At 35.8% G+C, this 17,962-nt stretch overlaps 1 protein-coding gene across 1 annotated transcript; it reads right to left on the bottom strand.

Annotated features, from left to right (window-relative positions):
- Window positions 1–426: 426 nt before the first annotated feature.
- On the bottom strand, window positions 427–17,896 carry LOC136816365 (elongation factor-like GTPase 1). The gene is made up of 19 exons (XM_067072688.1): window positions 17,749–17,896; window positions 17,149–17,216; window positions 16,210–16,294; window positions 14,977–15,038; window positions 14,262–14,333; window positions 13,778–13,915; window positions 13,261–13,353; window positions 12,733–12,848; window positions 11,380–11,580; window positions 10,305–10,558; window positions 9,499–9,598; window positions 8,790–8,869; window positions 7,984–8,188; window positions 6,928–7,079; window positions 6,292–6,504; window positions 4,934–5,818; window positions 3,062–3,216; window positions 1,436–1,627; window positions 427–709 (listed from the first exon to the last, which is right to left on the bottom strand). The coding sequence occupies exons 1-19, from the start codon at window positions 17,837–17,839 to the stop codon at window positions 521–523; spliced, it is 3,351 nt and encodes a 1,116-aa protein (XP_066928789.1). The 5' UTR covers window positions 17,840–17,896; the 3' UTR covers window positions 427–520.
- Window positions 17,897–17,962: the final 66 nt, after the last annotated feature.

Genomic DNA, 17,962 nt, shown 5'->3' on the forward strand with positions numbered 1-17,962 from the left:
TCGGCACATCAAAGGGCCACTACTAAACCTCTCCGATGGTATATTGGCCCGCTCCTTTAGAGCTTTAGTGTGGGCGGCCGCCAATACGCCATCGGAATATCAGATAAATCTTAAGGCCGATGTCCACTTTCGTGCGAAGCGCGCGAAAGATTTTTCTTAACCGTTTTTGCCTGAAGAAAAGATTACATCATAAAAAAGTTTCGCGCGAACAAAAAAAAAGTTGAAGGAAGTTCAACTTTTTTCAACCGTTACGTCAATTTTGACCAATGGAATTGCTTCTTTTTTCAATCTACCAATGACGTTGCAAATAATGTGAAAAGTTTCGCGTGCTTCGCGCGAAAGTGAACACCGGCCTTTAAAACGAATGCTAAAATACATAAACATGCTAATTTTAGCCTCTGAAGATAAAAAAGCCTATTATAGAAACAAAAGGCCGATTAGCCTATGGCAACCTATCATATCACCAAGTAGCTACCAATTGTCAACACCAAAATAAAAAAAATTCATTTCTATATTTTTCTTATTTATTCCTTTTCAGTGTTCTTTGTTTTTCGGCGTGTTCGACAGTCTTCTTTTCGACGTATAATCCTTTTCGATGTCGCACTTTATTGACGTATTTTAAAGCTTGGTTTTCAGAATCAGCTTTTTCGCCGTAAAGTTCATACTCTTCTTCTGTAGTGGGAATCCAGAAAGGATCTTCGTCCAGTACCTAAACAAAAATGGGAAAGGTAGGAATTGAACTCTTTGAAAAATGAAATTTTTCCGTTCACATTCGCAATGAATAATAGACGGACTGTTTTTCGACTGTTTTCAAGTGGTAAATACTTCACTGGACTCAGAGTCATCAAACACCGTCAGAAGTAAACTCTAGTCTTTCTTTCCGTACACGGTCGCAACGAATCATAGATAGATAGACAGGTTGTTTTCACAGTGTAAACACTGGACTTCACTTCACTGGCCTCAGAGTCATTAAAAATCGTCAAAACGCAAAGTTAAGTCAGAAGTAAGGCTATAGATTGAACGGAAGATTAAACAAAGTTCCTTGATTGGAAGAAACGGGGATACGAATCCGGAACTCCTGGATTGCGATCTGACGCCTTTGACCAACTTGGTCATCGAATCACAGACCTTTATAAAATCGCAGGTGGTAAGAAGAAAGACGAATTTCGTATTCCTTAGAGAATGAAAGCAGCCTATTGGGATCAAGACTGACCCCATTTTCGCAATGATGCAACACATACCTTTCCGTAGCAGAGAATTAATGATTCACTGCTATAGGTAGCGAGCACCTCACTAAAAACCGGGATTTTTTTATCTCGTTTCGTTAATTGCGTAAAAAACGCGGGTGACGTCTAGTATAGGCTATGCTATAGGCGGAAAGTGTAATATTTAAAAAATATGTAAAACTTATAAGAGAATGCCATAAAGGTATTACCTGCCAGCGATTAAAGATAAGTTGAGGGCTAGCTAAGCCACTCGTCTTCTTACGAATCTCTTCAGCGAATCCAAAACTCTCGGCTACCGGTAACTCAGCATGAATATCGAAAATATCGGAGCCTTCTTTCAAGTCTTCGCTCAAGATTTTTCCCAGCCGTTTGTTGATGACACTGTATACTTTGCCGAGCACCTGAAGAAAAACAAGCAACATGCTGAATGGACCTACCTAATGATTAACATCAGATGAAAATAAGAAAAAAGTGACAATAATTGTACAAAAATTCAGAATGGAAAAATAAAGCTTGTGTGTTGAAAAATGTAAAATGGTAAAAAGGAATTTCCCCAAATACGAAAATCACTTAAACCATTCAGGCCCAAAAAACCTTTTAAGCTGGTTTTTGCCCAAATTTGCCCAAAAAAATTTTCCTTAAAAATCTGGCTCCTTCACATTTTGGGTATTGCCATTTTGCATCATTGTGCAAAAAATCACAAAAAAATAATGAGTCAACTTTGAGAAAAGCTATATTTTCTTATTTGGTTAAAGGGAATTTCCCCAAAATACGAAAATCCGTTTTTTAAGGCGAATAAGAATTTTCCGGGAAAAACCACTTCAGCCATTCTTTAGAGAATCTTGCCCTCCATCTTTGTACAAAAAATCAGAAAAAAGTAAGACAGGATTTTGCACAAAGTCCAAAAACCCTATTTTTAGGCAGTTTTTGGCCCAAATTTGCCCAAATATATTTTTTTTCGAAAATCGGGCTCCGACACATTTTAGGCATTGCCATTTTGCATCGTTGTGCAAAAAATCACAAAAAAATAACGAGTCAACATTGAGAAAAGCTATATTTTCTTATTTGGTTAAAGGGAATTTCCCCAAAAATACGAAAATCCGTTTTTTTAAGGCGAATAAGAATTTTCCGGGAAAAACCACTTCAGCCATTCTTTAGAGAATCTTGCCCTCCATCTTTGTACAAAAAATCAGAAAAAAGTAATGACAGGATTTTGCACAAAGTCCAAAAAACCCTATTTTTAGGTAGTTTTTGGCCTAAATTTGCCCAAATAAATTTTTTCTCAAAAATCGGTCTCCGTCACGTTCTGGGCATTGCCATTTTGCATCATTGTGCAAAAAATCAGAAAAAACTAATGAGCCAATCCTGAGAAAAGCTGGTAACAGACGGACGGACGGACGGACATGGGTTAATTTATAGAACCTCCACCGGGGTACCCGGAGGTAGGTCCAAAAAGCATTTATCTTACTAGTGGGTACTTGCGATATTCACGATCGGATTTTGTGGCAAAGTGGCGAACGTACTTTAATCTCGTTTAGCCGATAAGCTCTTCAAACAGCAAAATTCTTTGCAATTTAGTTGATATCAGTGTACAGTAGAGTCTCCTTAACTCGAACATGTACAACTCGAATGTCTCCTTAATTCGAATAAGTTTTCTCGTCCGATCAGTTAATGATGCCTTATAAACCTTACTCAATAACTCGAGAATTCAAACTAATTTTTGTTTCCCGTGCAAGTTCGAGTTATAGACTCAACTGTATTTGTCGGAGACACTTTCACAATTTTGCAAAAGTGTGAAAAAATGAAGAAAAAATCTGGAACTTTCATTTGCAAACCTCTGTTGTAGCTTGTATCTCACACGTGTACATAGCAGCCATCAGACGCATGGGTTGTGCCATGACTGCGCGACGACACCCTTCACGGAAAGAGGAGATGTGTTGACCGGATAATGGCCCATGTTTTATCGATGATTCTTCAGCTGTTTGCTTTTCTAAACATGAAAATATAATAAAATTTTCAAGGCTCTTTTTTCCACCTCGCTGAGACGGAAATCTATATGAAACGTTACAGTATATTGTGGCCCCCAAAACGGCGATCAAATTTGAAATTTCTCTCAAATCTAGAGGAAAAGAGATTTTACAAAGATTTTTACTGCATGAAAACCTTTAACATCTCTTCTTTATTTCCTGGAAGTTCTTTTTCAAAATTTTCAATTTCAACAATATTTTTCAATCGCTTAAAGATAGGTAGCTTTTTTCTAGTGGCCCCCAAAACGGAGGTTTGAAATTTTAGCGATTTCTCGAGATATCTTTAAGATATGAATACAAAATTTTGACCATAGTTTTGAAATATGATTTAGAGGGTTTTGGGCATAGATTTATTTGATAAAATTTTTACAGTATACCCCTGGTTGTCAAAATGCAGGTTTGGGGACCCCAAAACGGAGGTGTAGTTAAAATCAAATTATTAAGCCCAGTGGTAATAGAAGGAAAAACTATGAACATATTTGTGTTTTCCCTTAAATTTACGAGCCGATGGATGTAAGATTTATGATTTTTATGAAATATTTCAAGATTTTCGATATTGCAAAGTCCAAACTGAAAATTTAGAAATTTTCAAAATGACAATTTTGATTTAACAACGTCTTAATCAAGTTTTTGAAAACAAATCTCTTTTGAAAATAGTTCCATTCATGTATGGAATAAGCTGTGAAAATTTTAGAAAAAAGCTTAACTGAAAATATTAAGCTTTAAAGATATTTAAAAAGTGACAGAATTTGCTGTTTTTGCTGATTCAGCGAAAATTTTTATATATAATGTTATTTTTTTGTCATAAACTATCAACTCAAGGTGATAGGAATAGAATTCCAAGATTTTTTGCTTTTTCTCATATTTAGAATTTTCGGTTTTGTCAATGCTGATTCTAGGGCTCCAAAATACTGGTTGACCTTCAAGATGCTATATCTTTTACCCAGCCTTTAAAGTCACATATGTATTTGCATTTTCTGAACGGCATTAGGTGTAGAAAGTTTCCTATACCCCGTTTTCATAACTTATTTTCAATATCCAAAGAGCTAGAGTGAGTTATATGCAATTTTTATCTAATTTTGGTGTTAAAATATTTCCTTTAGACGCAAATATGTTATTTTGAATCTGTCTCAAACCAGCAAAAACATGCTCATTTTTAAGTATAACCATCATTCTTTCAAAATAAACAAAAATCGTTTAATTCTGATAAATCTACAAGTCAGAATCTTCATTTTAATGAAAACCTCCGTTTTGGGGGCCGTCTCCGTTTTGGGGGCCATATACTGTAGAGCCTTTTATATTGATTATAATGGCCAAAATCGAGCATCACCCTCTGATCAACTTATTCTCGTACGGTTCGTTGACGGTTCGTTGACGGATCGTTGACGGATCGTTTTTCATGCACGATAGTTCGCTAAGTAAGAAGTCCTATCAAAATGTATATAAAAATCATTACCAGTCTCATTTTCAAAGTTTTGTTGCTAAGATACCTCAACATCATCATAAGTGTGTGCGGGTGTTACCAATTTTTTAAATCTAATTATTCTTTTTCAAAACAAGGTCAATAATGGTTTTTATACATGTCGAAAAGAGTGTTTCCCATGGCCTATGAGAACAAAAAATGAATACGCAATACACTGGGCAACGTCAGAAGGAAAGGAAAGGAAAAAACGACAGTACCTTGAATTGACCAATCAGAGACCATAAAAGCAACGCCTCTCATTGGCTCCTCACACATCGGACCAGACTGAACAGCCAATTGAAATCCACTAACAATACTATTGTCATATTCACGCATGCGTAAATCGTTTTCTTCGTCGTTTTGATTATCGTCTAGTAGACCGAACCAAATATTTGATCTGTTATAATCGGGGACATTGTTAAACAATATGTTCGTAAAAGACCCTTTCGGACCGACCGCCCATATCCTATCGATAGCTTTTCGCCAATCTTTTCCACTGTTCTCGAACAAGGTATCCAGTTGGTTATAAAGGTTTTTTATACTCGCTCTTATTTCAGTAGTCAGTTCTTTAATAGCAATTTTTCGATCCTCTATATTAGGTTCAGTAGAAAGTTTCTGAATAATCTTCAAAAGTTCAAAATTCTTATCCAGGAAATCGACGATATCCGATGATAACGGTTTTGCTTGCAAACACATACAGTATTGTTTATTAGCCGTAAATGCCTCGATAAGACCTGTTTTCTCTTTCATTTTTGCCGACTTTTTGGCCTCGATGACCTGGTTTTTACTCAAAATGACGTCACTCGATTCATCAGGGCCGCCTTGGACGGCCGTTTCTTCACCGTGTTTGTGAATCAAATCACTGAAAGATTGGATTTCCTTCAACATGAATGCTGGCAGGCGTTGTGTGTGATGTGCCATACTCTTATTAATCTCACTGATCTCTTCGTTGACCATGTCAATTTTAGGAGGGTTGACCACGCTCTCGCGGAATGGAACTATCGGGTCGGACGCACGAATCTTGATTTTAGCGAAACGTTCAGTGAGGTCGTCAAGGCATCGCTGGAGATGAACTTCTCCTGCAGCAACGATGACATACTCCCCTGTAAGAAAATATGATTTTTTTGAAGCCCTCGAAAATTTATCCAGAATATAAAAGGATGATCAGACGGTTTGAGAAATTCAGCATGCGGAAACTTTCTGTGGTCCCGAGTAAAACCTCTTAATATTTTTGCTTAAGGCTTTTCCAAAGCCGAGATATTTATTACCATTTGAATTTTCTAAAAATGGTTCTTACACGGTTCTTATGTTGGAATTCAATTGTTTACTTACTACATAAGTCAAAAAAACAAAACTATGAAACATTGTACGGCTTTTACTTAGTCAAAGCAAGTTTATTCGTCTGAGATGGAAAATGGATTTTACAATGCTAATTAAGCACAGATTCTTGATTTTAGTGAATTATGCGGAGTTTGAGACGAGAAGCCTATTTAACGGAGATCCGTTTGAAACTGAAGAACTTTTAACACTGTTTAATAAAGTGAAATTTCAAATTATTAGGAGGAAATTCATTTACCTGATTCTTGGACCATGACTTCTACACATGGATCTGCTTGGTTCAACAGCCTCATCCCTCTCACCAATTGTTGCAATTGTGAAGGTTGGCGAGGCTCTACAGCTACGCGAACGATTGGTTTAGCCTCGAATGTCATTGAAGTGAATGGTGGACAAGCTAGAGATGTACTCGCTGTGCCAGACTTCAAGATGCTATCGCTGAAACCATTGATACCTGTTAACACGAAACACCAGAATGTGAAATCAATGACCCTTATTTTAGTGGCTGAAGTGGCAAGGTCGCATGACTTCAAGGCGTAAGATTGTATGTTGACCAAAGACTTGAAGAATGAAAAAGAAATGGCAAAAGGGTAAGTGGTTTCCAGGGAGAAAGAATGGATCCCCCTTACCTTCGGCTAGATTGATATCGAAAGAGGAGCCTTTTGATTATTGTTGTAAGTCTAGCAAAAGTTTTATCAATACAATTAAAGTTTTCTTATTGAAAGTTACCATCAAATTTCCTTTGGAAACTTTTTCAAACAACGCTCCTTGATTCGAACATTTTATTATTTGATAAACTCCTGTTTTCGATGAAAATTCATTTTCCCTTGAAAATTAAATAAAGGCTAACGTCAACTGTATATTATTTTGCGCCTACCGATCATGTTTCCGGCTGGCACTTCATCCAATGCTTCAAATTCTTTGCCCATCATCAGGTAAAGGTCTTTGATTTCACACAACACTGCCCCATTGGAACTAACTAGTTGTTGGCTGTCGAACTGGTGTTGTGATTTCGATGAGGTTGCCGGTCTAGTGAATAAAACAAGTTGGAATGGAACTGCAGTAGAGTCTCCATAACTCGAACACACACACAGGGAACACACATTTGTTCGAGTTGTGGAGGTTTCGCGACATGGAGTAACGTTTGTAAGGGACTAGAAAACTTGTACGAATTAAAGAGACTCAACTGCATCTAGATTTGACAACAAAAGAAGTTCTGTCACTCGATTCTCCCCGCTTCAATGCAACGACTTTAATCAAATTCTGAGCGAGCCGCAAACTACAACCCCCCTAAAATCATTGCAGTTAATAATTTTATAGCCTTCTGGAAGCCGCACCATTTAGTTAAAAAAAGTTTCTTCTGCGCGGGTATGGATATTTAAGTCGCAAAACTTTCCGTTACGAGGAACAGCTTGTATCTTTATAAGGGTACCAAGAATGATAATTTATAGATGCGACAATTTTTCTCTTCCGTCTGACTCATTACAACAGTTGGAACTTCCGTTTTTCGAAAATAAACCTGGTCCTTTTGTGATTCGAATTACAGGAGTTGGCTAGGCTATGATTAGGTCATGGTTATTGCACAAAGCGATTCCCCCTCTTCTTATTGAGGAGGTATTATATAGTGTGGCGGACACTCCTGGATAAATACCGAAATTTCCCATACTCTCCTAGATTTCTCGCTTGTTTTAAGGAGTCAAACTCTACGCGCGATTTTTCTTCAGTCTTTTGCCATTTAAAGGACACCATTTAACTCCAACTATTTGCTTACTCAGCATTTTGTAAATAAAAGAAAGAACAACTTTCTCCATTATCGTCACCGCGCGAGCACAAATTTTCTTGTTTATAAGCAGACTTCGTCAGCATAGAGGTGCGCCTCCTTTCTATATCAAAAAAAGAATATCTTTAATGAAAGCAATTGATTGGTTCTTACACTTCAGTGTGACTTTTCTCCACGATTTTCAAGGAAGGATCGTACTTGGGACCAAGAACATATAACTTCATCCCTTTCTTCAACGTGCCACTGAATACTCTTGCGAATGCCACAAAATGTTCCTTTTCATGTTCTTCGTCGTCTTGTTTCTCTTCTGTTTCTTCATCGGGTTTGTTTTGTTCTGTATTGTCCCCCTCTTCGCCTTCTAAACATTCAAGTTTAAAGAAAATAATATATAAAGACGGTTTCATCACATCGTCACATTCGTCGTATCCCTTTAGACCACAGCGTGGTATGCGCAGAATGGATGATATGTTATTAATTTTAAACAATAACATACGAATACGAATTTCATCTGAACCACTTTCATACTATGACTTTCGAATTTCATGAGCATTCTTGCAATGTGTTTTTTTTGTAATGTCCAGTGGATTTCCCTGGTATGATAGAAAGACTATAAAATGTTGAATTTTTGAAACTCTATTCGGTGGGTGCGACGCAGGGTAACAGCTAGTTCTCGGAAGATTTGGGTTCATACCACTGCCTGAGAAAAAAGAAGAATGGCCTAGTTACGTCATATAGGATTTCATCTCAACCATGTATACGACGTGCTGATTAGCAAGCACTGCTTTAAATTTTAATTACACGTATCCCTCACAATATAGAAAAAATATTTTATAACAAGCCTACTAGTTGGTGCAGTGCAGCTATATGATATGTATTTTGTCAATTTCCAAACATTAACCACATATAATATACACATGGCAAAACTAAAGAAACAAGATAATAACGCTCATTTTACTTGCCTTGTCTTTGGATATTCTTTTCGGCGTGTCTTTGTTTCGCTGCTTCGTACTTTTCTGCCATTTCTTCTTTCGTCAATGGTCTAGTATGAATTTAATCGTACTTTTAAATACTAATTCATAAGCCGGTTGATTTTGAAACGGAAAATGTTCTATAAAGGTGAACACTGGTGAAAAACAGGACCAGAACCCAATACAAGGGCTTATGCCTCGTGTCTATTGAAAAATTAGACGAACATTTTACAGCTTCTACGTAACAGCCCCCTAACAGCCATTTGAAGCGGGTGAACATGGCTGGGTAGAGGCTTTTTTATAACGTCATGTGATTTATGTTTTAAGCGATTTAATTCGTCGAAGATAGTTTCAATGCAACGTCTTCAGGTAATCGATCTATCTAGCCGGACCAGCCAAGCAGCACGATTCACGAACAGAATTTTGGAAAGGGTCGCAATTCATGATATGCAACATTGCAATGTCTTCCACGGATCCAACAGCTGATTGGTTTGTAAGTGACGTAAAATCAGTCAATACGTCACTTGCATGCAACCAATCAGCTGTTTGGTCCGTGGAAGACATTGCAATGGTGCATATTATGAACACCCCTAATATTAAAAGTCGATTAGAAAGTGAAAGTGAAAGTGAAGTTTATAAGAGTAAAATCTTTAAGCTCTTTTAGTGGTGATACAAAAATAAGGAAATGAATAATGTCTACCTTCTCCGTTTCTCTGGCAACGAAGCAGCATCTACGGAAATCATCTTGGAAACAAAAACAATAACCGGTGCATCTTCTCTTGATGAACATTTCAAGAAATCTGCGAAAATAAAAATGAAATTACAGTTGGATCTCGTTTATTCAAGTTTCCGCTATCCTGAGTCTTTCTATCGGTTCCTGTCGAGGAGGAATGCTTTTAAAATGCATTTTATAATTCAAACCTAATTATAGTACTGTCGAACGTGCTAACCGCACTGGCTCAACTTCAGTATCTTTGAAATCATTCGTAGGCCCAATTGTAAACTTAATGGCTTAAGGAAAATTTTAGCATTGGCCCGAACAAGAAAAATTTTTTAAAAATGAAACATGTACCCCCGAGATATTCACCCAAGGAACAAGTATGCAAAATTTCAGCCAAATCCGATTCCAGGCTGCCCAAAAGTTTTTAGCCTCGTTTTGAGGCTAAAACTCGTGACCACGCCCTTAAAAATGAAAATTTTCAAAAATTGAAAAAAACACCCCAAGGTATTCACTCAAGGAACAAGTGTGCAAAATTTCAGCCAAATCCAACCATCTTTGAATTCTCCAGCCTGCCCCCAAAGTTTTAGCCTCGTTTTGGAGAAAACTCGTGACCACGCCCTCAAAAATGAAAATTTTCAAAAAATGAAAAAAACTCCCCCAGATATTTACCCAAGGAACAAGTGTGCTAAATTTCAGCCAGACATTCTCAGATTCTAGCTCAACTGAAGTTGAGAATATCGAAATCCAGAGAGTTTAAAATTTCATAAACTTTTTCTGACGCTTACCATCCTTCAGCTTTTGAGTGTCGTCCGGATATGATTCGAACTTCTTGAATCCACTACACATTAATTTCTTCACACGGTCTTCTCTCATTTCCAAAGGACTTGGCAAGTATGAACAGACCAGATCCAAGATAGACGAAGACAAGGGAAGCCATTGGCGCAGGATGGCTTGTAGATGTACTTTGGGTTCAGAGAATTTGACACTGGTGATTTTCACGTTCAAACTTTCAACAATTTTTGTGATCTTTGGTTTATCCCTTTTATGAGAAACCAAAAGGAGGATCATATTATAATGAAACAGAAAAGTTTATCAGCACATTTCAATTTTTGAGATTTTCATATTTTATAGGATCAATTTAAACATAGTCCGTATAAGAAACCCAACCTTTCTATATTGTTTCGAACTTGAACTGGCAATGAGAAATTAGTTTGTTTTGCTCAGTTTTTGATCATGTGATTAACTTTTGAACCAATCCCGGGAGGAGTATTTGGTAACGTAATCAAAAACTGAGCAAATCCATTTTTATAATCGTTACTAACAAAAGAAAAAGTTAACAAATAGTTACAGCAATAAGCTTCCTGACCAGGGTTTTTATACGGACTATGTTCTGAAGTACTGTACCTCGTCTTATTCGCGAAAAAGGCCAATATTCACAAGAATCGCAAAAATTTGCATGTGACTGTATACTATGAGTAAAGCATATAAGCCCAGAAAACAGAAAAGCTTAATAGTATTAATATGAATTGAATAAAAAAAATGTCAATCAATGTGCTTTGAGTGTGTACTCTTCTTTTCTATCGTGTGGACTTCAGCCTCCCCACTTTTGAGCAGATTAGATTTTTTTCTCAAATTTCTAACGAATTCCATCTTATTTTGAGTCATCAGCCTCCCCACTTTTACGGCTGTTCCTCCGGGCCTGCAAGATACTGAATCACAATAGCCACGATATCATAAAAGAGTTAACATTTAAAGCGAGGGACTTTAATATTAGTCCGCTCAAGGTTCAACAGTTGAACTGGTGAATTTGAATTTGTGACGTTTTTTATAAAAATGACTGCTGACGAATCAGCATTTTACCTGTTCAAAACAGCTTCGTAGAGTATCCATAGGTTGTCCAGAATGAACTGAACAAACAGTGGTTTCTTCCCTTTCGTATAAGCACCTTTCAGAATCTTCTTGGCTTTCATATTCAAGAAGTAATCACCCCATAATGTTTTCACCAAGATCCTTTTCGAAATGCCAAGTTTTGCCGAGTACAAATCTGCAAACGTATCGATTCTAAAAAAAATGCAATACAAAAATGAAAATAATTTATAACTAGAATATAAGAATTTTTAAACATTTTATGTCGTTCGAGTTATTCGGGTAGTTTCAATTTTCCAATAAATTGAGCGTAGGGGGCGTTAACATCGACTTTCGGTATAGGGCGTTCTTAATGAAAAGAAACTCAATACTCCAGATCATTTGTCTCCATCATTGTATAAGGGGTCAAATTCTTTATCGAAATTCGTACCTTTATAGTGCCTTAAACACCAGATGCAATCAACTAATGGATTACTTGGAGTAATGACGGTGAAGTAACGGTGACGATAGAATAGTAAAAAGTGACAACGGTGACAATAGAATAGTAAAAAGTAGAAAATGACTTTTAAAAAAACGATTTGATGGCTTTTTCACTGGCGTGGATGTCAACCAAATAAATATGCAAATATTGTGCATACTCCACCTCCAGAGCACAGAAGGTTGGTTCCCTTCTTATTTCAATTTTCAATTTTTTCACATAGACTCGACATATTCTCACTTTTAACTCTCTTGGCCTTGGGACTTTTCCAAAAGCCGATTAAATTAAAATAAAATATTTTTACATGCTCCACAAAATACTTCATTTACAAAATATCCACATTGATGTAACTCTGAAACATATTATATTCAACAAACTTCGAAACCTCAAAAAATCCAAAACTTTACATAATTTCGAACACTTTGAGGGGTCCATCAATTTCATCCACTTATATTTTACAAATTACATAGCTGTTTTAGGATAACGATCGCAAATGTCCCGAAATATCACACCAACTTTATCCTACCGGGAGTAATCCTGGTTGGATACTGGATGATGTGATATTTTATAAAAGATATATTTAATATGTCTTTCTGTACAGTTTCATTAAAAAAGCGCGATGATTTTAGTTAACTTTTAAATAAATGAATAATTTCTTCTGATAATCGTACTTTTTAATCGAGTAACAGCTGTCAAAAATTAACACCGCATTTAGCAAAATGCAAAACTACCCCATAAACGCTAACCCTAAAGTCCAAAAAAGCATCAATAAGGACCAGCGAAAAATTGTCGCTCTCGAAGGAGAACCCTAGAAACACTAAAGTAAAAAGTATTTCGAAAGGTGAAAGTATTTCTTGAAAGCAGCTTACCCAAAAGCCCATCCATCAATGGCGCTTGCAAAGACAACATTTCCAGATTCCGGCGAGAAGTAAAGATTCTCATCATCTGCATCGTCCAAACCGGAACTCCAATCAAACACGTCTGACTATAATCAAATAAAAGATAGAGTTTCAAGAGACTTAGGTTGAGATTTATTGTTGATAATCAAAGGTCAGCTTCAAGTTTCATCCCTTACAGAGAACATTCACACTAACATAGTATCTAGGTAAGAGGACCCCCCCCCCCCTTAAGTGGTAACCCCCCTTAGGAAATGGGACGTGTGCACCCTATGCTAGCAAAGCAAAGTCAACATAAATTTTTTTGAGAATTCGTCCTCCCGTAGCACTATCTTATGTTCTTTTGTTGTGAAAGGAAATGGTAGGAGATACGTTATATATTAAGTTACTTCAATTGCCAAGGGTGATAGACTTCATGGAGCAGTAGTCGAAGTTCCTAACAATAAAAATTCATAATAACTCAAAGAGTTATTCGTTACAGAAGATATAACAGGTACCCACCTGATCTTCGGTTTGATCAATGTCCGTCTGCTGGTCTTTAGATGATTCTTCCATTATCTTGGTACTGAAAAGTGACCCAGTAATTGCATTGACCTGAAAAAGCCATATCAAAGGTAGATTAATGTGATGTTAAAGTATATAAAATATCTTACTTGTTATTTTGGTTTTTTGTAAAGTTGTAGTAATGCACTTGTAATATCTTATCAAGCCTTGGTTGAAATTTTGTGTGAATGTAGATGTGTTGCGCAACGTGCGTGCAAATATCCTACAATCCAATTTTTAAATTGATTGACAAAACTTCCCAACAGCTGTTTTTGCTGACTATAATATAAAAGTCTGAAAATAGGGCTAGAAAGAGATTGGGATTCTAGACGTGAAATGGAAATCAGTAAAACTTTTCCGATCATTGGAAAATATTTGTTTGGGGAGAATTTTAGTTTAGCCAAAAGATTGTCCCTTATACTCTGGACTTTTTCCCCTAAACATATTTGATTGCATTCTAGAAATATCATATAACCTGTTCCAGAACTTTTTGCAAGTGATAGAATGCTTCCAGGGGAGTTAACTTCAGTTCAGTGATCAATCTATCCATTTTGTTCAAAACCAGGCATGGTTTAATGCCTTCTAGCCAAGCTTGTCGCAATACAGCATTGGTCTAAAGAAAGAATCAGGATTATTCTATTATCGCTACCATTGAGGTAATTTTCATAGATTTATAAAGCTTGAAGGGCTAGATGGCGTACTTTTGCTGAAAAGTGTGCCGTGGTTAGGTAGGAAATCCTACCTAAGTCATCTGACATCAGCTGACATTACAATTATAGAGTTTCAACGCTTGACCAATCAGAAGCTTTGCGGGTTTTTGAAAACAATAGCAACAATATTTTTTCCGATATTCAATTTTTTTGACTGCGATGGCTTAAAGCACGACATCTAGCCCTTCAGGCTTTTTAAATCTATTGTAACTTTAAACTTGTTTTGTCATTTTAAGATTCATAACTAACCTGAGGACAGACTCCTTCCACGACATCAACGATCACTATCGCACCATCACAAAGTCTAACTGCTGTCGAAACCTGAAAAATCAATACCAAATTTGAGCTATTTTTGACATAAAATGAGATAAAAAGCCAAATCTTTTGAAATTGTTAGGCCTTTTTATTGCCAGAACGCAGAAGACATTACCAACTTTTTGGCTGAAAGCCGGAAAATTCTTAGCAACTCCAGCCCTGAACCGAAATTTGGGGTTGCTTATAAAAAAGTGTAAGGTGTTATCGTCAAATTCACTAGCTTCAAAATGATATAAGAAAGTTAAGCAAACCGCAGTGTAAAGGAAGAGTATTATTACTCAGCTACAGTGTACAAAGTCGTTGGTTCAATATACCATGTCTTCAACTAGTGTAATGACGACTAGACCTTATTTCTTAGATTTACTATTAGTATGAGAAAAGCCACTTCAATGTAAATGCTAAATAGCATTTATTAAATAGCAGCCTTGTCCTTGTAAAAACCTTAGTCTTATCAAGGCTCGACAAAATATCTTTGATATTTCAAAGTACTTATTGGGAGTAACAAATTAGTTAACAGTTCATTTCGAATAACATTTGCTGGATGATGCTAAAATACAACCAATCCAAAATTCTAGTTTTCAAAGATACAATAGCAAAAGCCTGTGAAGTGAATTCAAGTCAGGCAAATTGTTTTCACATTTCTTCTTACCTCACTGGAGAAGTCGATGTGTCCTGGTGAATCGATCAAATTGACCAGATAATTTTGCTTGTCTGTAAATAAAAGAATATAAGGGATTGAAAGTGCATCGCAATTTTTTGATAAGCATGATTTTGCATCCTAAAATGGATCAAATTTCAATTTTTAGCTTGTAAGTAACCCAAAAACGCATCGCGAATTGCGAAATGTGATACGCTAATTCAATCCCTATCATCCCCTTTTATCTGCCCTTAACCATATTTTTAAAATAATTTAAAGGAACTAACAAATATAGAACATTTTTCTGAATGATTAACATTTTTTAGTATTTTTGATGCTAAGTTAGTTCTCATCAAAATTAGTTTCCTTTAATAAGGTAGTTAAAATATGTTTTAATATTAAAAAAAAGGAGAGATTTGGCTCTGGCACCCTATTCAAAAATATTTGTCCAATTCATTTATAGTTAAATTCAGACACAAATTAAAAAGTAAAATAGAACTTATTGTTCCATGCACAACAGATAAGAAAGAAAAAATTTCCAAACAGTTTCTTAGTCCTTTTGAAAACTTGCATGTTAACTAAATGTCTCATTTTTTATTTTAGGGCGCCATAGGTAGTTTTTACCCACAGGTAGACAAGATAATTTGTTGTTTTTACAGAATAATAAAAGATTAGAATATAATTTTCTGGAAAACCTATCATACATATCATACAATATCATACCTACATGTTTTTTTTTTTATAAGCATAACGCTTATAAGCATACGAAGGCTCAGATTTGCAGATTTCCTAAGCATAACATAAGCATATACGCTAGCCTGAAATATTTTTTCAAGTAGTCAATCTCTTTCTATATAAAAAGGTTTGCAAGTGGTCAAGTAAAAAAAGACATTCCATGGCTAGCCTCATTCCACTGCTCAAAAATTTAAATGCTTTTTGAATCGAATATTAACAAAATTTTAAAGATTTTATTAAAAAATTTGGTTGGGTGAATCAAAAGCATAATAATTCTTAGCATATAATAAGCATATTTCATGTCTGGATGCTTTGAAAGTTTAAGCATACTCGAGCCTGACCAAGGGGCATACACTTGCTTATAAAAAAAAAAACATGTATGATATTTTGGAAAATTAGCATTCAACTGAAATTATAAAAATATGACCTACTAGATCCAAATGTCGGAAAGGGGTCTCTCTTTTGTCATTGTGTTACTTATTAACAGAATTATGCAAGTGATCTTCATACCTTTCATGTGATAAAGGGAGATGGCGGATGACTTCATAGTAATTCCTCTTTGCTGCTCATCTTCTCGACTGTCCATGTAACGCAGCTTGAAAATCAAAAGAAAATATGTGTTTCGTTAAAGTCAATTCACACAAGATAGGGCCGATGATCAGGAAAAATAAATTCAAGAAAAGCATATAGGATTGAGATACAGCATATAGAATTTCCTTCAATCACAACCACAACAATTCATTTGAATTCACTATGTATGCGAGAAGACTGGACACAAAGTCATGTAACATTTAAAATATATAACACTTTTTTGGTGAACTAGTATTTCTTATTACTGTATTCAGGATGTTAATAATCATTGGCTTAGCAGGGGGGGGGTGAAGCAGTTAGTACAAGACATCATGCCGGTTAGTACCGTGGTGGTGTGCCATATGAATTGGATAAAATCACTTAGTACTCAGATGTACTAACTGCAAAAAAGGGTGGTCCCCTGCTAAAAATTTGCCAAATTTTGGTACTAATTGTGTAAAAAATAGGATTTTGTGAGAAAATTAAAAAAAAAAGACCATATTTTACCAAAAAAAATTTTGGGAAGTAGATTTTTTTTTCAAATTTTCGAAATTTTTTTTTTAAATCTTAAAAACAATTTGCTGGTTGCAATAGAAATTAGATTTTCTAAAATGTTGTTTTTTCCTATTGAAAGCTATGGATATTGAATCATTTTTAAGATATTAAATTTGATTTTATTTGATTTTATTGAATTTATGAAGGTCAAAAGCCTTTTTCAAGGCTAAATTCAGTTAGTACTAACTGTACTAAGTGTACCAAGGTGGTGGTGTTACTAACTTCTTCCGAGAAAGCAGTTAGTAGGCATGATGTCTTGTACTAACTGCTTCACCCCCCCCCCTGGGCTTAGGGGAGTTGGTTTTTACATCAATTAATTATTACCTTTCCTGCCAATCGCGATGAAATGATTCCATTGCTCGCAATCAAACTATCAGCCAACGTTGTTTTACCTGTTAAAATTATTAGATAATATGTGATGTTTTAAACATTCCAGATAGTATCAGACAAAAATGATAACAACTTTAGTTTTAAAGTTCTATCAAAGACAGCCTTAGTGAGACTCTTTGTTTATTCCTTCAAGAAGGTTCAGGAATGTTTAAAAGTACCTGAAAAATGGACTGATTTTGGTGGGCTAATAGCGTGGTCAAATTCTTGTTTTGGAGGGGCCTTCAGACCTTCTAGAAAATCTGATTTTGAACGGTCCAGGCTGCTTCTTAGATCTATCTGGCTGCTGGTTAGATCGATACCCACAGTTTGTTAAACCAATCCTGGCCGTCCGTTAGTTAAGAAATTCTTATAAAAGGGTATCAAATAGTCAATCAAGGTCAGTCTTGGAGGAAATCCTTCGAAATTGTTAAACTTTTACCAGTCTTCAAACGGCCCTGAAAAGAATGTCCAAAAACCGTCCAGTTTTCAGGTACTTAAAATTGCTTAGGGAGTCACATATTGAAGTTGAACAAGATAATGAAAAAGAAATCTTACCATGATCAACATGAGCCAAAATACAAATATTCCTTATGTTTGCTGCATTCTTTTGCATTAGACTGATCAGATCCAAACTTTCAGCTCGCATTTTGTTTGGGAATGTAATACTTTTTTAATATCAATTGTATTAATTCCTTAAAAAGCTAAAAAATTGGTTACTTATACAATACAATGTGTCTACATATACTGTCAGGTTACTTTTCATAATAAG

The sequence above is a fragment of the Clytia hemisphaerica genome, unplaced genomic scaffold (genome assembly GCF_902728285.1).
Source record: "Clytia hemisphaerica strain Z4C2 unplaced genomic scaffold, Clytia hemisphaerica genome assembly, whole genome shotgun sequence".
Classification (NCBI taxonomy): Eukaryota; Metazoa; Cnidaria; class Hydrozoa; order Leptothecata; family Clytiidae; genus Clytia; species Clytia hemisphaerica.

What these genes read in the sequence shown, in the direction of transcription:
- LOC136816365 (XM_067072688.1), bottom strand. Translation starts at nt 17,839, where the DNA reads ATGCGAGCTGAAAGTTTGGATCTGATCAGTCTAATGCAAAAGAATGCA. An exon ending in TTGATCAAACCGAAGATCAG is followed by an intron (nt 12,849 to 13,260) that starts GTGGGTACCTGT and finishes ATTTGATTATAG; the next exon opens with TCAGACGTGTTTGATTGGAG. An exon ending in AGATACAAGCTACAACAGAG is followed by an intron (nt 1,628 to 3,061) that starts GTTTGCAAATGA and finishes GTTTTTCTTCAG; the next exon opens with GTGCTCGGCAAAGTATACAG.